The 23236-nt window shown below is 37.3% G+C and overlaps 2 protein-coding genes across 3 annotated transcripts; one reads left to right on the top strand and one right to left on the bottom strand.

The window, feature by feature from the left end:
• Window positions 1-970: 970 nt before the first annotated feature.
• On the top strand, window positions 971-1852 carry LOC103718874. Its single transcript, XM_008807874.4, has one exon. It carries the CDS (start codon window positions 1176-1178, stop codon window positions 1725-1727), a length of 552 nt encoding a protein of 183 aa, XP_008806096.1. The 5' UTR covers window positions 971-1175; the 3' UTR covers window positions 1728-1852.
• Window positions 1820-11573, bottom strand: LOC103718875 (kinesin-like protein KIN-5C). 2 transcript variants are annotated; one of them, XM_008807875.2, is made up of 23 exons: window positions 11418-11573; window positions 11102-11231; window positions 8370-8528; window positions 7876-8225; window positions 7655-7793; window positions 7398-7495; window positions 7134-7290; window positions 5774-5843; window positions 5623-5699; window positions 5103-5156; window positions 4921-5001; window positions 4708-4819; window positions 4547-4633; window positions 4258-4433; window positions 3978-4139; window positions 3783-3890; window positions 3523-3681; window positions 3358-3441; window positions 3067-3272; window positions 2880-2981; window positions 2687-2796; window positions 2409-2560; window positions 1820-2235 (listed from the first exon to the last, which is right to left on the bottom strand). In XM_008807875.2, the coding sequence occupies exons 1-23, from the start codon at window positions 11474-11476 to the stop codon at window positions 2047-2049; spliced, it is 3021 nt and encodes a 1006-aa protein (XP_008806097.2). In that variant the 5' UTR covers window positions 11477-11573; the 3' UTR covers window positions 1820-2046. The 2 variants fall into 2 exon arrangements, with proteins under 2 accessions (XP_008806097.2, XP_017701147.2); XM_017845658.2 differs by having other exon boundaries at window positions 3358-3681.
• Window positions 11574-23236: the final 11663 nt, after the last annotated feature.

Genomic DNA, 23236 nt, shown 5'->3' with positions numbered 1-23236 from the left:
GAACACTCTAAACGAGTTCTAGGCCTTTTTAGCCATTTACATGCTCCGTTCTTTATGTTTATTCCTGCATTTTTGAATTTTATATCTTAATTTTTAAAAACCTAAAACCAAAAATTGTAGTGATGATACCAAATAGGACTCAAATGAAAACTTCAAAGCCCCACTTTGCCTTTTTTTTTTTTTTTTGGTAAAATGGATGAATAAATCATTTAAAATGAGTATAAATAATTCATAAAAATTAGAAAATAAAATATTTAAAAAAGTTTTAGAAGAAACGAAGAAAAATTCTATAATGTAAATTCAGTATGCTTAGCTATATAGCTCACCTTCTAATCTACAAGAAATTCTTAAATATGATAATCCCATGATCCATCATCCTATGATCGCAATTGATGACCCGACCCATCAACCTGACCTGCGACAATCTGCTTTAAGCATGTTTGAATTTGACAATTGACATAAATGGATCAACCTGCCTCGTCCTGTTTGCTAAATGAGTTGGATTCAAATTTAGATCTTTAATCCATTCAACCCATTTTGACCTGTTTAATAATTAATTAGATTGCAACATAACCCAACCCATTTAACCTATTTAAAATCTGTTTAAGCTATTTAAAATATACTTAATCTATTTCTGGCCTATTTAATCAAATCTGTTTAACCTGTTTCATCTTTTTAAATTTATTTAACTCATTTAATTTGTTTATGCTGATTTTATCTGTTTAAAAAATAAGTTATGTAGATTCGCATCGTATTAATTACCTACCGACCTATTTATTTAATAAATAGATCCGATACAGTTTTAAAATTTTGATCAATTTAATAAATAAATTAAATTCGAATTAATAAATTTTTAATTCGATGCATGTCCGATTTAATTCATATCGATCCGATCTGATTCGGTTGTCGCCCATTATTAATAATGTCACTACCATCTCGCATCCCGCTTTGCATTTCATGCGCCTCCGATAATGGAGCGCTCTTGAACCACTCCATGTGAATGGCGGCGGTTCGCCCAACTACTTCGGTCGCCCTTGAGACGACGACCTCATTGTCGTCTTGATCACGTGGATCCCACGTGCCTAATGCTCTAGTACAGCAGCAAACCAGCCGACGACAGTAAATCGACAGTGTCCAAGAACCCGAAAAAAAAAAAATCCGTACGGAGAGAAATAATGAGCAACCGGCGGCGGTGGAGCTGGAGCTCCGCCCTGATCGGCGCGGCTTCCGCCACGGCGGCGGCCACCATCATTTGGGGTCGGCCGAGGGACCCCACCTTCCACCTCATCTCCATCACCCTCTCCTCCTTCCACCTCAACCTTCCCCTCCTCGACATCGATCTCAACCTCACCGTCCACGTCACCAACCCCAACGTCGTCCCGGTCCGCTACTCCGCCGCCACCGTCTCCATCTTCTACGCCGGCTCCCGCCTCGGCTCCGCCCAGCTCAACGCCGGCTCTCAGCCCCCCATGTCCTGCCAGCTCCTCCGCCTCCCCGCCCGCCTCGAAGCCCTCGAGCTCGCCCACCATGCTCCGGCCCTCCTCGCCGACGCCGCCCGCCGCGAGATCGCCCTCGACGCCTCTGTCGACATTGCCGGCACCGCCCAGGTCCTCTGGTGGGCGCACCGCTTCAGCGTCCAGGCCAACAGCCACGTCCTCGTCGACCCCATCTTCCTCGAGGTCATCGACCAGGAAAACCACTCCGAGACCCACCTCTACCTTGGCTAATTGTAGCCATGGAAAATTTGGAAGCACCTCTCTCGTTATTGTTAAGAATCAATGCCCTTTCTAATGCAAATAGTAACTGTTTGACAAAATGCTTGCGGTCACACAAATATTGCACTCTTTTGCTTTGTTTTCTCTTTCTTCCATACATCACAATAGTACAAATGGATAGAATGGGGAGCTAAGTTAGCTCCCTCCCTGGCTTTAAATTTATACCAGCAGATGATAAAATTACAGTACGTGAAATGAGGGAAGGAACTCCAAAGAAATAGAGGGAGAAAAACCCAACTTCCATGATGCTTTGAGGTCGAATAGGTATCAATCAGTTGAGCTGGACGAGTGGAGAGCGTGGTATGAGAGACGGTTTGGGCTCCTTGGACTCGTATGGATGGTTCTCCCGGAACTCTTCAAGGAGGGCTTCTATCGGCATGGCTCGAAGAGATTCGATTGTTCCCCTGCTTGGTATATCTGGTTCCGACCTTGTTGGGGTTTCTCCCGTTGGTTCATAGTCCTGTAAGGATGGGTCATTTCATGTTATGGTATAGTAAATTAAGAGCACTGTCGCCCATCCATCCTAGCCTGTATGTGAGCAGCATTTTACTTGAAATAAAACTAGTGACTAATCAATCTGAGAGAGAGAGAGAGAGAGAGAGAGAGAGCCAGTTTATTTTGTTGGATCCTAACCATGTAGGTGTTTTGGAATGTGTCCTCCGCATGGCTATTAATCTCTGTTGCCTGGCTTGATTGTTCCTCTTGCAGTTTATGCAGGGTTGCTGAGTGAGCTTCGACTGCTGCCATCACTCCAGCGGCTGAGTTGCGCTCATGATCAATCACAGCTGAAACAAATTAATTCAAGATATGTCAAAAACTTTAAAAATTTACAAGTTACTTTTCTTCATATTGCTTTCTTGTGTTACAGAGCATCAAAGGGGGCAGATAAAAAGATGAGCCAATCAACTCACTATCAAAATGCTGAAGAACATCTTTGCTATTTTTCGCTACATCCTCTTCTGCTGCCATTCTTGCTGAAGCAACCTCAGCATCATGCTGATCATTGCTCTCAATGGCACTCCTGCAATGAAGTTATGCAACCATGGGTTTGATGCAAGAAAATGGAAAGAGAAAACAAGATGAATGAGAAACCACAGGACTTACCTTACAAGTGCTTCAATTTCAGCAACGTGTTTGCTGCTCATCTCACTAACAGATGCATGTGTCTTCTTCCACTGTTGAGAAGTAGCATCAACAGAGTTTACACTGAGGCATAAAGAATGCAGTGAGGAAAATGATAAGATGGATCCATGAAAGTAAGAGAGGAACAAAGAAGAGAACTAGAATATACCACTGTTGGAGCATGAGTTCCATGCGACAATGTTTTGCTGCTGAAAAGTTAGAACCGTCCTCTGAATCTTGCTCTGCCTGCTTGGAATATTCTTCCCACTTCCTCTTAGCATCAGTTGTGACGATGTCCATTGATGATGCATGGTTATCCATAATTGCTTTGCTATCTCGAGCAGCATCTCCCAGTCCAGTGAGCCTCACTTCCACCTGCAAGTCAAATCATCTTATAATTTCACTGGAAACAACCAGAAAAAAAAAAGCCCAGATAAGATGATAGAAAATCAGGACAGACCAGTTCTTTCTGCCGGCGCATGTGACTGGACACTAAATTGGTTATGCCTGCTAAAAGTTTCTCTTCTTCTGATCTAGATTGTTCCTGCTTACAGTGTTCAATGATTAGATGCTCTATGAAGACAAATTTGCAGTACTGGATAATAACATGTTGCAAGCAGTGTACCTCATATGCCTTTTGGAAATCAGCAATGCTCTTCACCTGAGCCTCATGTACCAAAGTTGAGTCATTCTGAAATTCTTTTGTTCCCTTCCCTATCTTTTCAAGCAGCTCAAGAATAAAATTGGACATCTCCTTTGTCCGATCCAAATTAACTTGAAATTTCTGCGCAAGTTTAACATCAGCAAAGTCCAATGAACCTCTGAATTAGGTTCTCATTATATTCATGAAATAATAGACTCTGAAAAAAAAATTATATAACAAACCTCACGAAGTTCACGGGTGAAATTTGCAATCTCTCCTCGGTGAATTGACAATATGCTTTGCAGATCACTAAAAATCAGATCTGCTTCGCTTTGCCCCAAGGCAAGTAACTGATGCAAAAGAAAGCAGCCTTTTTGTGGTGAAAGAGGAAGTCTTATGATGTGAATTCAGAAATCCAGATAAATATAGCTACTCACCTGATCAAGAGAGCAGGTATTGGCAGAAATCATGGATGACATCTCTTCTAAGCTGGCATTGCTGCTTGCCTTATGCAAACGCACTACATTTTGTAGTGCTTCCATATGGGAAGTATACAAAGCTCTTGAAGCTGACACTTTCCTTTTCAGCTCTGATACTGCCTGAATGCAGAATATCAATAGGGAAATAGGAAGGTAAAGAAATCATAACAGTGGAAATATTTGAAGATCAAGAAAGTGACTTTTGAAGGTTAGGAAACCTCTTTATCATCATAGGTACCTTGTCATGGAAATCAAGGCTAGATTGACATAGTTTCTCAACAGACTGAAGGTGTTCATTTTGCCGATCCAAGGATGCAACAACAGTATTACAAAGTGTTCCAACCCTTGTTGCAAGATCAGCCCGAAAATTGTTCACAATAGATCTGTTGGCAGTATTCAGTTTGTCTTCTCTAGCTGTGGCATCATGTTTAAACATGAGAACATAGTAACCTTAAATGTTAGGGAATAACAAATAGGATCGGCAACATATTGTGCAAGTAGAGCAGTGTATGAGAAGCAAAACATACCTATTTTAGAAAACAATGAAGCATTATCACGTAGAGATTTTTCCAAGTCGGATCTCAGAACACAGGCTTGATGTGCCAAAGCATTTTCTGTTTCACGCATTGCAAAGATTAAGAAGTTGTTATAGTCTTTGAAACATTAAACATTTATTAATTATACAGACCTGCTTTCCTCTGCTCTGATATAACAAAATCTTTCTCCTTCAGAGTATACTGAGCTTGCTTCAGATCTTCTCTGGCAGCAGCCAATAACTTGCTAGTGTGCTCCAAACTTTTCTGCATATTAAAAGAGCTTAAGACAGATATATGACAAAAAAAAAAGAAACACAGAAAATCTTGAAAAAAAAAGGACTTTGGAAGACTCCAACTCAAATTACCTCGGTGGCATCAAGCTTTTTGCTCAGGTCATCAGACTGTTGAAGTTGAGTATTATACCTTTCTTGTAGATCCTCAATTTGCTTTTGATGAAATGCAGAAAGACAAATACCGATTCAGAAACTGAAAAGCTTAAATAGGACAATTTATAAATCAAGGACATGCAAAAAAAAAATGTTCTGACCTTTTGATTGTTTTCGAGCAAGACCCCCATTTGTTCAATTTGTTCTGCCATTGCCTTTAAGTAACAAAACACAGAGACTCAGTCAACATTATAAATAATATTGCAAGTTTTGTTGCAGAATATAAATGTTACAGGAATGATAGACTTTAGATAGTGAGATGGAAACATCAGGACAATCCACATATCCTTCATGGGACACCATAGTGGGGGTTTCAGAAGTAGGTTTGCAGACAATTATGAAAAACTGAAGCTAAAGCCATAAATGAATTGTGGTGACACTGACTATAGGATGACTCATAAAGCCAATCCCAAAAAGGTGGGTTGAGGCTTTCAAGGTTGCATACACCCTAAAAGGACCTGATGATGTACACGATACTAGTGGTAGCTTATTTTTTTATGTTAAAATATCATTGACATATTATGAGAGACTTTTTCATGTTTCATGGAACTGACATTTAATATGGCAGCATATTTTTGGGGGAGAGAGAGAGAGAGATGGACAGCATAGTTAGCCCAATACCTTCCGTTCGCTCTCTTCTTGATGGTAGCGTTCTTTTGGTATGTAAACTCCAACTTTCTCACGAGCAGCATACACCTCTGAAAAAGAAAAGCTTTTAGTCCATTTAATAATGCTGCAGTATACAATTGACCGCCAATAGATGGCTACTTACCTGCTTTTAGACGCTCAATTTCTCCATAGAGATCTTTGATTAATGTACATTTCATCATTTTTTGGTTTACCTGCAATTATTAAAAACAACAGAAATTAAGATGAGTAACTCGTAACTAACAAAGTCATATGAGGATGATTTACAAGCCTTGTCCCAATTATTTGGATCACGAGGACTAATGGTAATTGTGAAATGAGCATAAATAACATGGTGGCACTATCCTTCTCTCAAAAGAAAATATCAGCATTATCAGAATATATTGCAAACCATCATCAGCAGAGCTCTTTCAAATGCACAGCTAATGATTCTGTAAGCATTTAGTAGTTCAAATAAGTTCAGCAGAGCTCTTTCAAATGCACAGCTAATGATTCTGTAGGCATTTAGTAGTTCAAATAAGTAGTACATTTGGATCATGATTCAGTCAGCCCTGACTCAGACCACATATTTTGTTACAATCTATGAATTATCAAATTGGCACTAGATTAGTTTCCTCAAGTACAATGAAGAGAGCGATATAGAGAGAGCTAAAGACAAAAACCATTTGTTGATATGTTATTCTAACGAATGATTACAGGCATTGAGTAGTTGAAAGAACTAGAACATTTTGAATCTTTGATCCTAAGTCTGTCGGCCTGGTTCAGAGGTCATATATTCTGCTACAATCTAGGATCATTTGATTGATGTTAGACTAGTTTACTTAAGTACACAGATATCAAGAAAGCTAAAGACAAAAACATCTATTGATACTTTATTCTTAAAAGACTTATTTTTTCATGGCATGATATTTAAGATCTTATTTCACTTTCATAGATATTACATAGAAGATGCAAAGGTTGAGATGTTCTGGTGATGTCAACATAGTGGAACTGGATCAGCTGATCCAGTTTTGGAAAAACTGGAGACTTTACTACCGAACAAGACAGACCATTTTTTTTCTAAACCCATGATAATGTCAGATTACTGCAGTTTTAAAAGTGATGAAGCAACATAAACTTCATGTAAGTCGTATTCACACCTACATAAAACAAGAGTGGAATCCACAGTTTCCAACCTTCAAATGTGCCTTACATTTTTCCATCTAGAGAATTGCTTACAAAGTCTCATGAATCATGCCTTGTAAATCACTGGGATAACAAGTTCCAAAATCATCTCTAAATAGCTTCTGAAACTGAAAAACACCTTCTCGATGATATATATGTGCAAGGTTGAATGGTATAAATGTCTAAAGTACATGCCAAGTTAGCACAGGATGAAAGAAACAGATGTGCACCTAAAGAATGGAACTAACTGATCTTTTCTTGATATATACCAAAATAAATTACATTATCTGAACAAACAAAAATGGGGAAGAAGAATGCACCTCAGGTCTGTTCTTTATATTCTTCGCCCTATGAGCATAGTCTAGTGTACTAAGGGTTTCCTCAAGACAGTGTACAGATGGTGATACAGTAGCTATTATGCATGTCTTAGTTCTTCCACCCAGTGAATCACGAAGTAACCGTGTCAGCTTGCTGTCCCTGCATGTCCAAGAAATAAACTTTTAAAACAAGTGGCTGGAAGAGTATCAAGATGAGCAGCTAGAGATGATCAAAGTATGATAAGTGTCATATTTCAAAGTTTAAACCTGTAGGGAACATGTCCTAGATGTTCCACAAGAGCAGTAATGACACGGCCCAGAGTAAGTAAGCTTTTGTTTATCTCTCCAGCTTCTCTTGCGCGACCCTTCAAAAAAAAAAGAAGCTCAGAAAGGTAGAGATTTACGAACAGGTTCCAAATTATCAATCATAGAACTAAATCAGATAGATAATAGTGCACTATATTACTTAAAATAAGCTAACAAAAAAGTGTCAGTAGAATAAAATTCTGACTATAATGCACTACCTCCCTGGCACCTGAACGAGAAATATTCTCTGACCCAGCAAGGTCAACCAAATTTAGTTTCCCACATTTGATCAGCTCTTCACCTTCTGGAGTTGCCTCTTTGATGTGAATGGTAATAGAAAATAGAGAATGTGACCGACTGAAATTATGAAATAAAAAAGGATTAAAATAAGCAGAAGCAATTACATAGCACATTTCATGAAGACAATTGCAAGTATCACCTGGATTGTTTGTTTAATAAAGTCTCTGCAGTACGGCGTTTTGCAGACCCCCTTTCTAGAAGTGAAAATATTTCATCTGCACTTGTTACTATTTCTTCCTCTAGGCCTCTCACCAACACACCTCCTTTACCATCCTCCATGAGAGGTAATGGCTTTTTCTGCTTGTCCTCCACAGAAATTTTGGACAACTCTTCTGGAGCAAGCAAATCGGTGATTTCCTCATTATACAGCTCTAGGAAAGTAACCTTAACACTGTATTCAGCATTTTGACTTTCTAACGTGTCAAAAATCTGTTTGACAGCTCTTGGTATGACACCCGCATCTGCAGGTAACTGGCCTTTAGGCCCACTCTGCAAGGATGGTTTCCACAAAAGAATAAAAGCCATTCTTATGGTAGCATATATTTGTAAAGTGCAATGAGTTTGTGGAAGAACCCCATTGGAAAATGATAGCAGGCAACAAAAAACTTTTCTAATCTAAAGTCCAAAACCTACCTTAGCTCTTTTGCATTCACCTTCCATTGTGTAAGTTTTCCCTGTGCCAGTTTGACCATAAGCGAATATAGTACAGTTGAAACCCTCTAAGACCTCATTTACAATTGGAATCACTGCTTGGTCATAAAGAACTTTCTGCTTAGCTGAGGGACCAAAGACCTGTGAAAATAGATATTTGTAACCAACATGAGATGTCTGAATTTATATGAAATACAAATTAGTTATGGAAGCACAGAATATTCATGTCAAACATGGAGGGGAATGCTATAGTCAGAATACATGCTGCTTCAATAAAAGGTCATACTAAACACACTGCAAGGAGCCAGACAGATGTTTTCATTTTTTCCTTCTACTGAAAAAACTGGGGACCATTCATCCATACCAAAATATCATACAGTTAGCACATCAGCACAGGTCAAAATAGCATGTAGAACCATCAATAAATCCACAACACACCATCGAGAATCCAAGCCTGTGAGTCAGCCTGGAGTAGCCAGCCAATTAGCAACATATGGTCAGTAATAACCAGGGTTGCAGACACCTGTAGTGGCTTTAAGGTCAAAAAATCATTCGAACTACCAATACTCTTGAGCTTGGCCAACTAGTCTGTGTTGCCTGTTGGAGTGTGACAAAATTCAGCTCCATTAGAAGGTGCAGATCCTTATCTTGACAAGCAAAGAATGACCACCAATACAGATAAAGACTAACCAATACAAAGAGTAGTTTAATGTGTTTCTGGAGATTTAGTCCTGCAAATAGGCACTGCTATCTTTCACAGTCTCAACCAGTAGCTTCCACTTCTGCATCAACCAACTAGTTGCGAGAAAAGTTCTTAGTACTCAATTCAAGCTAGCTACTATATGATCATTTCCAACAAACATAGAAGGCCTGAGCTGCAGAGTACAAAGGCACTCATGAAATAGCACTTACTGACTTGCCTATATATAGGCTTGAAAATGACAAACAGTCATGACTAGTTTCTGACACATGCTCTGCATGCAATCCAGTGCAAGTGTTTGGTGGGTAGACAAAATGCAAGAGAAAGGAAGGTAAACAGAGTAGGCCAAACACCAAACTCAAGGTAGAAAGTAGGGGGGAGCATATGGAGTCGGTTTCTTAAAGAACTGCAAATTATACACAATATAGTTCACATTATGACTAGCTTACCACATCAACCAATTGCTCATGTAACGTCACGTCACATGGGTGTTTGTGTCGATAATATAGGGTTGTGCATCTGCAATTCAATGTAAGCCAACAAAATTTGGCAACTGACTGGAGTATGTGATAATGTGATAGACATCGACCTAGTTTGGAGACCCAAATAAAATCTGAAATTGATGGGGCAATCATCAAGCACACAAAAGATGCGAGTTTTAGAGCAGTTCCCATTAGAAAATGCTCATTTCTTATTAGGAGTATCAAAGAATATTACTTGTGTCTTTATCACATTGCACAGTACTGCCTCTGGTGATATGTTTAGAAGCATACTAAACTAAATCTTCCCCAAACAGAATCAAGTTTCAATATTTAACAACGAACATAAACTTAGCAATAGCATCCTTATTCTCATTTAAATACATCCCATTCCTGACTAAAATCATTTCATCAAAGGAACTATTATGTTAATGAGTTCTTGATTATCTCTAACCACTAAATAGTTGGAGACGTTCATCTCAGCATTATATTTAAACTGATAGTTTCAAAGGAATTATTATAATATAAACTTACAGATCAATGTTAAGGATAAAGTTTTGGTCACTAGACAGTAGCAGGGGTTTTATGGAAAGATGTACTCATGGGCCATGGCATGAGATAATATCAATTTACAACATCATCAAACTCAACCAGCAAGAAGAAATGTTTAAATCATTTCAAAGAAAGAACAGGTACACTAACAAAGCATGAGTCCTGAAAATGCTACCAAAATGTCTGCATTAAGAACCTAATTAAGTCAAATATTATAATACCAATTAAATAACAAACAAACACTAAAACTAGTGCAAAGTAACAAAGGAAAGGCAAGGACAAACTAGTGAACTTAAGCCACAATTTCACAGGCATATATGTAGCACCAACTGAAAGCATCTTACCTGTTAATCATGAATCGCTCTCGTATCTGCCTCTCTATCAAATTATTGCTTTTATAAAAAAAACTAAATCGATCAAATCATTTTCATATATCATACTCCTTCAACATTATATTACCAATAAACAACCAGTAATTCTTTTGGCTCCCCATCATGCATAAAAATTGAAAAAAAAAATGGACGAAATGCCTGAATTGAATCAACAATGAGGTATCCCAACTTTTTCTTTATGCCATTAGTCACAAGATTTCTTATGTCAGGAAAAGCAACAGATGTGAAGCTGATACAAACTGCCATCCACACTGAATATAAATAACATCAGTAAATGAAAAGGACAATAAAAAACTTCCCACTGAATTGTATTGCCAAAATTTCAATTTTTTATCATAAGGGGACAGAAAAGCTACTGTGGTGATGGCTTGATTTCAAAAATGCCAGTGCAGCTTAAACTAATTCAATCAATTTAATAGTCAATATCTATAAAAAAAAGCTCAACGAAATTTTCATGGTATATGTCCCCACCAAATTGCTTCCAGATAACAAGAAGCAATAACCAAAAAAAAAAAAAAAAACATGATACAGAATAGAAATTAGCAAGTCGTAATGCAGCAAAAAAAAACCCTAGAAATGAGTAGCAGATACCTTGTCGAACGTAAAAACCCTATCAATTTGCTTCCCTGCGATAGTCTGCGTGACGGCAACCTCTCTCTGGTATTCATTGCAGGTCACGACCTGCGGCGCGTTATTCCTCAGCTCGTCATCGTTGAATGGCCTGCGAAAAAATAAGCAATCAGTCACCAGAAGTAAGAAGTCACAATCAAACAACATCAACACTATCTCGAACCGAGTCTGTATCTCTCAAAAATTACGGCATAGATCTATCCCTAGATCGGGGAAAGGGAAAAACCCTAACCCTAATAGAATAGATCAGAATAAAAATTCCTTTTTTCCTTGGTACCTGCAGCGCAAGAGGACCTGAACGTTTACGGCCTTATCTTTCTCGTGGCGAGATCCCATCGCAGAAGAGAAGAGAGAGCGCTGCTGAGACCTCGAAGCTCCTTTAATGGCGACGAAAGGAGACAAAGCTCTCTCTCTCTCTCTCTATCTCTCTCTCTCAATTCTATTTCGTTTTATTTTTATAGAGGGAGAGCGGGATCGGGAGGGTATTTGAAATTTGGAGCGCCGCCTCGTGAAACTAGAATGTGTATCGGCCGTCTGATTTTTGGTTCAGAAAAACGGACGGTTCAGATGGTGGGGAGAATAGTTCGCCTGTTTGACTACATTGGCCTTAACTTGTAGTTGGATTTACTTAATCATCCTACATTCGATTAGAGCGGATCCGGTGCCGACCACCGATCGGCGAATGTCACCGTTGGATGAATTCCAGGCGGTGATCTCAAGGCAAAGCCCGGTTTTGGGTCACAAGACTCGCTCAATCGACTATTGCAATCTGAAAGGTGATATAAAATTAGCAATTGAGTGAGATGAAAAGGATTGTGTTGGCCCTGGTTAAGAAAAATCCAACACCAGACCAATCATCATTGGTTCTCAATTTTTGAAGTTAGAATTTAATCAATTAATGTCAGAATCAAGCCAACGCAATGCAACTGATATCAAATTGGCTTGTGTCTCTTCTTAAATTATCATATAATAATAAAAATAAATATATTAGTAAAGAATTTATTTGTTTTAATTTAAAAAATTAATTTAAAATAGATATATAAATTATTAGGCAGCCGGTTCAAATATGGGCACCCTCATTCCTCCACAACCATGAAAAATAATTTTATATCCATGTTCTCTACAATTATAAAACGTTTTTATAATTTTATTAGACAACTAAATCGAGTATGTACCCTTTCATCTTTCTATAATCATTGCAATCATTTTTATATCTTTTCTCTCTATAATCAGGATTCATTTCCGTATTTATGTTCTCTTTAATCATGAGATTATTTATTGTTGACTTCTATTATCTTACATACCTTATAGTTATTTTTAAGATCATTGAATTTGTATTTCTTGCCATCCCAGAAATTATAGAATTTAATTCTATGAAATTATATATATTTAAGAAAATGTAATTGAAAAGAATAAATCATTCTTTCTAACCAATTTTCTCATGGTATTAGAGCGAGACATCTAACATTCTATCTCCTCTTCATTGCAATCTATTGCACTCCTTGCATCCTATCACCATAAGCATATCGGAAGAAGTTGCCTCAAACAAATCCAATAGCATCAACAATGATGATTGTATGATATTTGACTTGAACTCTCATTATTATTTGCATTATTACTCTGGTAGTCTACATACTATACTAACTCCACAAGTTCTTATTATTGATAACCATAGTAATTGGTGGCTTGAGGTTATTATTGTCCTTAGAGCAAAAGAATAAATTTTGTGGTTGCTTCTTTCTCTAAACTAATTGCACACAATCCTACTACTAAGGCAAGGAAGGATGCTGATGACCCAAAGATTGATTTTGATGATCACAAAACCTTGAAGTATAGATACTAATGTTTATGTTGCAAGGAGAAAGATATTTATTTTGCAAGGAACATAGCAAGTTGGGAGAACACAAGAAGGCCTCCAAAGCTCTCAAGTTGGAAGAAAGCTACAATTTATTGGCCCAAGCTTAAAGTTCAAAGGATTCAAATTGGAGGAGTAAAATCAAAGAAAAAATTCAAAAGAATAGTCTTCGAGTCGACTCCTGAGGAATTCGAGTCGACTCCAATGTTTACCGAGTCGACTCCGGAGAAGTATGAGTCGACTCCTAGGAGTCACAGGCAGAAAAGTCAGAGAGCAGTTTTCGGGTCTGAGATTCGAGTCGACTCCAGTGGAACGCGAGTCGACTCCAGTGGAACGCGAGTCGACTCCGATGGTTGGTAGGTCGACTCCAAAGAAAGCAAGAGTCGACTCTCAGCGGAACACAAGGAAAAAGTCAGAGAGCATTTTTGGGACTCTGAGATTCGAGTCGACTCCCGTATTGCACGAGTCGACTCCGAGACTCCGCGACCATCAACAGACAGAAAACCAAGTTACTGCCTCTGAGATTCGAGTCGACTCCCAGACAGCTCGAGTCGACTCCAAGGCAGCGCTACACCAAGATGGCAGAAGGCTGTGTTTCGCAAACTGAGAGCCGAGTCGACTCCAAGGAAGTTCGAGTCGACTCCAAGACTGGACGAGCCAAAAGACAGAGGATCGGGAGTTCGGGCTCTGAGATTCGAGTCGACTCCCAGGACAGTCGAGTCGACTCGAGAGGACAAAATTCAAAATTGGATCCACGGACTTCAGTGGATGAGCCGACTCCGAAATTGCCAAGTCAGCTCCAGAAGTTGGCGAGTCGACTCCAGGTTAAGACGAGTCGACTCCCAGTCGAGGCAAGCACATTAATTCAAATTTGGAACAGTGGCCGAGTCGTCTCCGGTAAAACACGAGCCGACTCCTGCAACAGGCGAGCCGACTCCTGATCGCGCGAGTCGACTCCGATCCCAACGGTAACATTGTCAGGAAATGCAGACTGTGTCCAACGGCTCCTTTTCTTGTCTCTAACGGCTATATTCTTGTTTCCACGCCATCTAAAGCTATAAAAACAAAAAGAGAGCTAGGGGAGAACTTATGGAAGTGGGAGAGATCATCTAGGAAAGAGATCTCAAAGAGATTACAAAGGAAATCTCCCATAAGCACAAAAGGGCCATCCAAAACGAAATAGAGAGAAGAAGAGCATCCAAGTGAATCCGAAAGCTTCCTCTCCATCCGTGTGCTGCCTCGGGGATCCTCTACTTCATGCCAAATCAGAGGAGGATCAAGTAAAGAAGAAGCCGAGCTCCTCCATCTTCAAAACTCGTTTGAGGGCTTCTCTTTACTCTATTTGTTTATATTGTCATATTTACTTGTTTAAGAAGCTTTGTTTTGTTTTATACTTTGTTTTAATATCTTGTAACTTGATTCAATCAAGGGATTGAATCAAGGGGTTAAGGTTTGTTGGTGAGCCAAAGAAAAACCAACGGTGTTAAGGTTTGTTGGTGAGCCAAAGGGAAAAACCAACGGTGATAGGTTTGTTGGTGAGCCGAGGGTAAAACCAACGTGTAAGGGTTTGATTGTGATCCCGGGAAAACAATCGGGGAGGTTCTAGTCGGTGAGCCTGGGAAAACCGACCGAGTTCGTTGTGACCTCGTAAAACAACAAGTTGGGTTGTGAGCTTGTAAAACAACCGGCTGTAATCTGTAGGATTATAGTGAAATTCCCAAGAAGTCTTGGGGAGTAGATGTAGGTGCTGGGGTGCACCGAACCACTATATGTTTGTTGTGTTTGTAATGCTTCTGCTTATTGTCTAACTAACACACTCACTTACTTAGATAAACTGCTTGCTTAACTCTTATCTGGACATCCTTTAGTTGCAAGCATATTTAATCAAGTCACATTCTATACATCAAACTGTTGCTAAGTTTAACTTTCATTGCGCATATATACAACTTAGCATAATTAATCAAAAAGTACTGGAAGTAGTTTAAAAGTTTTAAAAGACCCAATTCACCCCCCCTCTTGGGTTGTATCTACTGGGCAACAAGTGGTATCAGAGCAGGTGCTCAAATATTATTTGTAGTCTTAACCGACTAGAGCCAAAGATCATGACAACTCAAATAGATAGTTTTCTAGGAGAAGGACAATCAATTGATACACCTCCACTATTTAATGGCTTAAACTATACACATTGGAAAATACGCATGCGCGTTTTTATTCAATCACAAAACTATTACTTATGGAAAATCATAATAAATGACCTTCACACACTCTCTCAAACTTTTAATGAAAAGGACTTAGCACAGTTGAATGCTAATGCTATGAACATATTATACTGTGCTATTAAAGAAACAAATTTTAATGAAATTTCTGCATGCTTATCTGCTAAGGAGATCTGGGATACTTTAGAAAATGTTTATGATAAATCTCAGACTAGCTCACATGTGCTTCAATTATATACTAACAATGAGACTGCAGAAAAGGGTGTTGAATCTCCCTCAGTCGAGTCGACTCCAAGTATCTCAGAATCGACTCTCAAGTTCACCGAGTCGACTCCAATAAGGTCCGAGTCGACTCCGAGGCAAATCAGCTTCCTAAAGACAAAGAAGAAGAGGAAGCAAGAAGAAAGGAAGAAAGAGGTAAAAAGGAAGAGAGCCTTGACCAAGAAAGAGTCTAGCAAGAAAATAGAAGTTAGGAGCAACAATGATGATATCAGCTCCAAGGAACTACAAGAGGTTACCAACTTGTGCTTTATGGCACAAGAAGACAAGGTAAAATCTGAATCTACTCTTACCTCAAATGATTTTCAAGAAGAATTCTCTTATGATGAATTATTAAATGCTTTTCATGATTTGTATAGTGAATGTAGAAAATTAACTGTAAAGAATAAAAATCTTAAGAAACTAAATTCTGAAAAAGAAAGCTTAAGGTCATTTTCAGAAGAATTGATTCAGAAAAATCATAGCTTAATTAAAGAAAATCAAAACTTAAGTAAAGAAATTAACCAATTAAAATCTTTTATTAACAAATTCACCGTAAGTTCAGAACGATTAAAAATGATGTTTGAAAGCCAATATGTTACTTATGATAAATCAAAACTTGGCTTGACTTCTTTACTTAACAATAAATCTTTAGAGAAAAAGGTTATTAATTCACCAAACAAACCATTAAATAAGATAACTTATTTCAAAAATGAAAAGGGTGGGAATAACAACTTTACCTATCGTTCTAGTATAATTAAATCAAATGGTAAGGTTATTACTATTAAACAGATATGGGTTCCAAAAGGAACCATATGTCCTAACTCTCAAGGACCCAAGCAAGCTTGGGTACCCAAAATGAAAATATGAGGATGTAGACATAGATGTGCCAAGATACCCATGGAACAAATAGAACCTTCATACAAATGGGTGCTCTAGACACACATCAAAAATGAAACTTAAAATATACTTATGAAAAGTAATTTTAAATGAAATAATAATAATAATGAAATCAGTAATCCTTGCATCTCATCATTATTTTTGCTTTAATATTTGATATGAATTGCTAGTATTGATCAATTTTGTGATATAGAAAATACTTTTGGAAATATAATCAAATCATTTCATTTTATAGTATACTTTACTCACTATTGGATAAGTTGCTAAATGATTAAACAATTTATTAAAAATAACTCTATGAACCCTCTATATGCTTGATTAAGAATTTTTATCCATGACATTATTTTTATTGATCATCAATATGATAATGTGTACTTGGTATGCTTTTGAATATATGCACTATGAATACCAAGATTAAAGAAACCATCCTTGGCACATAGAATCAACTCATGCTAGTATGTACTTAATCTCAAAAGACCTTGCCATAGGCTTGCTTAGATTATCTACTTAAAGGTCAAAGTTTTGCTATGCATGCTAACTAAGGAAACAAACAAAAATCATTTCTAAATCTAAAGATGTTGTTTCCATCTCTAAGTCTTCAAAAGCTTACATTGGACTTGTTCTTGGAGAATAAAACTGAAGTATTTTTCTGTATTTACTAAATCTTGTAGAAGCGTTTCAAATGAAAAAGGTTTCCAAACTGTGAAGATCATGGCACAGTGTTGAAAACCAAAATCCAGATTAAGGTTATACAGAAAATAGTATTAAATTCAATTATTTCAGCTCCATGGACATCATAAGTAAAAAGGGGTTAATAGAATTCTTGAAGAAATGAAAAAGACAATTATGTATGATAGTCATCTACTTAAATAATTTTTAAAAGACTATCATCACTGCTTGTCATACATATGATTTCTATTAGATCTATTTCTGATGAAAATTTTGATCTTCTGAAAAAAAATGAAAAATGAACCATTGCATATCTTTCATATTTTTCAGTCGTACATGTTATGCTTGATATGCTCTTATGAAAATAATGCCAAATCTGATAGAGATATGTCTATCCTTGGATATCATTCATCAAGCAATGCATATAGAGTATTCAATGAAAAGTTTTTAGTTGCAAAAATATCAAAGTATTTTATTCTTTATGAGACTAATGATTTATTATCAAGATACTAAAATTAAATTATGTATGTATATGGTTAATCTTTTACATATAACAATCTGAAAAACTTGTTAATAATTAGAACCAACTTGGATTTTTCAGATATACTCTTAATGAAGAAAAAGTGATGACTGTTAAAAGACTAAATCAAGAAAAAATGAAATAGATCTTGATAAGTTTCTTGCATAATTAAAAGTAAAAATCACCATTATCATTTGTTTGCTTAATGAGCTTTATTCTCTATCAAATGAATGTGTAGAATGCACTCCTATGTGGTTATTTCATTAAAAAGAAGATATATGTTAAATAACCACCATATTTGAAAACACTCATTATAAATATGATAAAGCAATATATGATTTGAAACAAGCATCAAAAGCGTGTTATAAAAGCTTAAGCAACCTTTTCGACAGATAGTGATAAATCTATGCATCAAAAAGAAGAATCTATGATATCTTGCTTGCTCATAGCACACATTGATGACATCATTTTTGGTTCTACTAATGAAGAGTTATATTGCAAAGTGAGTTTGAAATATGATGAATGAATTAACATCTTCTCTCAAACTCCAAATTAAGACAAACAGGAAAGGGGATCTTCATTGACCAACGTTAGTCTTATAGAAGATTGGCGTGAAGAAGATTACTTGAGAATAACAAAAAGAGAGAGAGATAAAGAAAAGAAAATGGACATCGTTCAAGAGATGAAAAATCTGAGCAAAGGCAAGTACTTCAATCTTAAGGAAAAGCAAAACAAGCATAATATATTCGGCACATTTGGAAGGGATAAAATCTATAATTAATTACACTCAAACAGGAAGAGTTTGAAGTAAACATTTTAACCTTTCTATATTGCTCATCATAGGGATGGTGCCAATGGGGAGGCTAGTGGTAGTACCCGGCACTATTTGACCCAACTATTCGGTGTAGGGCATATTAGGGACGGCACAAGAGGGAGGCTAGTGGTAGTACCTCGTGCCTCTTCCCAACTCCACCGGATAGGGAGCACATAGAGTATAGAGCATAAGAAAGTAAAAATGAAAGACAAAGTAAATGAAAGTATATAAGAAGAATCAAGTTTTTTTTTTTTTTTTTCACTTGAAAACATAATTTAAGGATGAAATCAATGCAAGATAATATTTAAATAGGAGGAGTTTATTTGAAAAGAATTGATTTTGATCCTTGACATGCTTGTTCTTACTATTTTAATGTATGACTTAACACTTAATATAGTGTGCATATGGTATGATGTCTTGATTTATGGGTTCTCAATGTTTTACAATGCTTCATGCTTGGATAATTTGATTGAATATTTGGAATACTATATAAATTTTTTTTTGTATTGTTAAAAAAATTTCAGATTTGTCATTCACAATCATCGTTAAAATCTGAAAGGTGAATAAATTTGTAAAAAGGAGAAGAGAAGGATATTTCTATTTAGGCAAAATGAATTGAGTTTGTTCTATCCTTCAAACCTTGGTATATAATGTGCTAAACATAAATACAAATAGATATACTATAATTTTGAAAGATCCATTGCAGAAATGATATTAAGAAGATTTATTATGCTTCATGTATCCATTGCAGAAAAACTATAATTAAGAAATTGAGTTCTATAAATAGATATACTTCAATAATCATCTATATGTTTTTCTCTCCTACATTATTAAAGACTTCCATCAATAGAGTGAATGATCTTAAAACTAGAAATATTTCAGTTCACTCAAATGACTCTAAAAGAAAGAAAATGTAAATGCTTTTGAAAGAAATTGAGCTTCAAATGAATCATTTTCTGATTAATATTTCTATACATTTTCTCTAAGATTAAGAGAAAGCATAACTTGTTCGTAAAGGATTAGAAAGAGTAATTACTACAAATTTTGGAATAATACTAGATTACTCTACATTCTCGATATTACAGAATTTCAGTGTTATTCATGTTTATCACTAAAATCTGAAATTCAACAATTTAAAATGATTAAAGAAGAATGCATCTTTTGAGGGGGAGCTTTAGATATTCAGTATCCTATCCCAAAGACACTTTATTTTGATGCATACTTTGAATTTTATGGATTGATTTTGATGAACCTCCTTATATTGCAAGACATGCTTTAATTTCCTTGAGATGAGTTCTATAAAGGTTGTCTTATCTCAAACCTTGAGTCTTATGAAAATAAGCTGAAATATATTTTTGAGATTGACAATCTTATTGAACATTATCTTAGGATTCTAAACTCTTAAATGGAATGATCAATTGAGGGGGAGAAAGAAAATTTCAGAAGGAGAGGTCTTATGGAACTTAATCGCATAAATCTATAACTAAAGGAGAGAGAAAGAACACTAAATGAAAAGTGATTCTAATACTCTCCAATATGTATCATCTGAAATTTAAATCTGAAAATCTGTATGATACACCTTGAGGCGTGTTATTTGGTTAGTATATCTCATGCATCACTCTTGAACCAAATTGCAAATCTTAAGAGCCTCTAATTTAATGAAAACGGGGGAGAATAATGTGTTAAATTTTCTTGAGTATCTCTTAGAAAATCTATTTTTGGAACTTCACTAATGAGCTCTAATTGGCTTGCTTTTTGGAACTTCAATTTTATGCAAATTCATTATTTTATGTATCAAATTGTACTTATTTTCTAAAGAAATAAAAGAAAGTCTTTAAAAGAGCTCTAAGATGTATCAAAAATTGCATGAATGTATATTTTGATATTTGTGCCCCAATGCTCCTATTATCATAAAAGAACTTTGAAGTCATTAAGAAAATTAATTAAATTGCTCTCATGGTTGATAAAATACTTAATAGATTGGGCAAAAGGTCTTAAATGAACAAGCTTTCATACTCAGTGAAGAGAGGTTGGATTTCCACTCATGTTTTTCCTTGAATATCATTTGTAGTACTTCTTGAATTAACCTAAGGAAGATTCCACCTACACTTGATTAGAAAACTATCTGTAGTATCAAATTAGAAAACCTCTTGAATTCACACTCGATGTGTTCTGCTCTGATCTTTGTGCTTAATGTTTCACTATCTTTTTGATGTTGTCAAAAAGGGGGAGAAATATCTAAGTATATGCTATATACCTCAGAATGCTTTATTACTTTGAATTGAATACAAATCAGCTTAAAATTTAAATATGTTGATTGTGTTAAGCTGATTAAATCTAAAAGCATTATCATGAAGTATGTTTTAAATATACATGTCTTCTACTTCATGCAACTTAGCTATGTATTACTTCTAGAAAACAATATCTTTTATATTGCATATACTCCAAGTTTTGTCATCATCAAAAAGGGGGAGATTGATGACCCAAAGATTGATTTTGATGATCACAAAACCTTGAAGTATAGATACTAATGTTTATGTTGCAAGGAGAAAGATATTTATTTTGCAAGGAACATAGCAAGTTGGGAGAACACAAGAAGGCCTCCAAAGCTCTCAAGTTGGAAGAAAGCTACAATTTATTGGCCCAAGCTTAAAGTTCAAAGGATTCAAATTGGAGGAGTAAAATCAAAGAAAAAATTCAAAAGAATAGTCTTCGAGTCGACTCCTGAGGAATTCGAGTCGACTCCAATGTTTACCGAGTCGACTCCGGAGAAGTATGAGTCGACTCCTAGGAGTCACAGGCAGAAAAGTCAGAGAGCAGTTTTCGGGTCTGAGATTCGAGTCGACTCCAGTGGAACGCGAGTCGACTCCAGTGGAACGCGAGTCGACTCCGATGGTTGGTAGGTCGACTCCAAAGAAAGCAAGAGTCGACTCTCAGCGGAACACAAGGAAAAAGTCAGAGAGCATTTTTGGGACTCTGAGATTCGAGTCGACTCCCGTATTGCACGAGTCGACTCCGAGACTCCGCGACCATCAACAGACAGAAAACCAAGTTACTGCCTCTGAGATTCGAGTCGACTCCCAGACAGCTCGAGTCGACTCCAAGGCAGCGCTACACCAAGATGGCAGAAGGCTGTGTTTCGCAAACTGAGAGCCGAGTCGACTCCAAGGAAGTTCGAGTCGACTCCAAGACTGGACGAGCCAAAAGACAGAGGATCGGGAGTTCGGGCTCTGAGATTCGAGTCGACTCCCAGGACAGTCGAGTCGACTCGAGAGGACAAAATTCAAAATTGGATCCACGGACTTCAGTGGATGAGCCGACTCCGAAATTGCCAAGTCAGCTCCAGAAGTTGGCGAGTCGACTCCAGGTTAAGACGAGTCGACTCCCAGTCGAGGCAAGCACATTAATTCAAATTTGGAACAGTGGCCGAGTCGTCTCCGGTAAAACACGAGCCGACTCCTGCAACAGGCGAGCCGACTCCTGATCGCGCGAGTCGACTCCGATCCCAACGGTAACATTGTCAGGAAATGCAGACTGTGTCCAACGGCTCCTTTTCTTGTCTCTAACGGCTATATTCTTGTTTCCACGCCATCTAAAGCTATAAAAACAAAAAGAGAGCTAGGGGAGAACTTATGGAAGTGGGAGAGATCATCTAGGAAAGAGATCTCAAAGAGATTACAAAGGAAATCTCCCATAAGCACAAAAGGGCCATCCAAAACGAAATAGAGAGAAGAAGAGCATCCAAGTGAATCCGAAAGCTTCCTCTCCATCCGTGTGCTGCCTCGGGGATCCTCTACTTCATGCCAAATCAGAGGAGGATCAAGTAAAGAAGAAGCCGAGCTCCTCCATCTTCAAAACTCGTTTGAGGGCTTCTCTTTACTCTATTTGTTTATATTGTCATATTTACTTGTTTAAGAAGCTTTGTTTTGTTTTATACTTTGTTTTAATATCTTGTAACTTGATTCAATCAAGGGATTGAATCAAGGGGTTAAGGTTTGTTGGTGAGCCAAAGAAAAACCAACGGTGTTAAGGTTTGTTGGTGAGCCAAAGGGAAAAACCAACGGTGATAGGTTTGTTGGTGAGCCGAGGGTAAAACCAACGTGTAAGGGTTTGATTGTGATCCCGGGAAAACAATCGGGGAGGTTCTAGTCGGTGAGCCTGGGAAAACCGACCGAGTTCGTTGTGACCTCGTAAAACAACAAGTTGGGTTGTGAGCTTGTAAAACAACCGGCTGTAATCTGTAGGATTATAGTGAAATTCCCAAGAAGTCTTGGGGAGTGGATGTAGGTGCTGGGGTGCACCGAACCACTATATGTTTGTTGTGTTTGTAATGCTTCTGCTTATTGTCTAACTAACACACTCACTTACTTAGATAAACTGCTTGCTTAACTCTTATCTGGACATCCTTTAGTTGCAAGCATATTTAATCAAGTCACATTCTATACATCAAACTGTTGCTAAGTTTAACTTTCATTGCGCATATATACAACTTAGCATAATTAATCAAAAAGTACTGGAAGTAGTTTAAAAGTTTTAAAAGACCCAATTCACCCCCCCTCTTGGGTTGTATCTACTGGGCAACAGATGCAACCATATTGTTTTGTCTAAGTTATTGAATATTATTAATATAGATTTTGTTGATAGTGTTGCTTATGTTGAGACTACTCAAGAGTTATCCTGACCACTTGTTAAACCTACATAAAGAATAGCATTTGGTCAGTTGCATATGGCCAAGTATAGTGATTTAACATGGAAGCCCTGTGAAGGAGTGGCCATGATGTCAAAGTATGAGAAGACGAGGAGGGAACTGGAACCCTCCGCCCACTCCGCCTCACACCTTTGGCCAACGACCATTTTCACTCTC

Source organism: Phoenix dactylifera, unplaced genomic scaffold, assembly GCF_009389715.1.
Source record: "Phoenix dactylifera cultivar Barhee BC4 unplaced genomic scaffold, palm_55x_up_171113_PBpolish2nd_filt_p 000112F, whole genome shotgun sequence".
Classification (NCBI taxonomy): domain Eukaryota; kingdom Viridiplantae; phylum Streptophyta; class Magnoliopsida; order Arecales; family Arecaceae; genus Phoenix; species Phoenix dactylifera.
This window is presented reverse-complemented; position numbering and strand designations above follow the sequence as displayed.

Bases quoted from the DNA above. Each gene is read 5' to 3' on its own strand.
- LOC103718874 (XM_008807874.4), top strand. From the start codon at position 1,176: ATGAGCAACCGGCGGCGGTGGAGCTGGAGCTCCGCCCTGATCGGCGCG.
- LOC103718875 (XM_017845658.2), bottom strand. From the start codon at position 11,476: ATGGGATCTCGCCACGAGAAAGATAAGGCCGTAAACGTTCAGGTCCTC. The intron at 7,291-7,397 runs GTTTAAACTTTG...TTGGACATGCAG, and splicing joins CTAGGACATGTTCCCTACAG to GGACAGCAAGCTGACACGGT. The intron at 3,273-3,357 runs GTCTGTCCTGAT...TTTGACTTGCAG, and splicing joins TGCGCCGGCAGAAAGAACTG to GTGGAAGTGAGGCTCACTGG.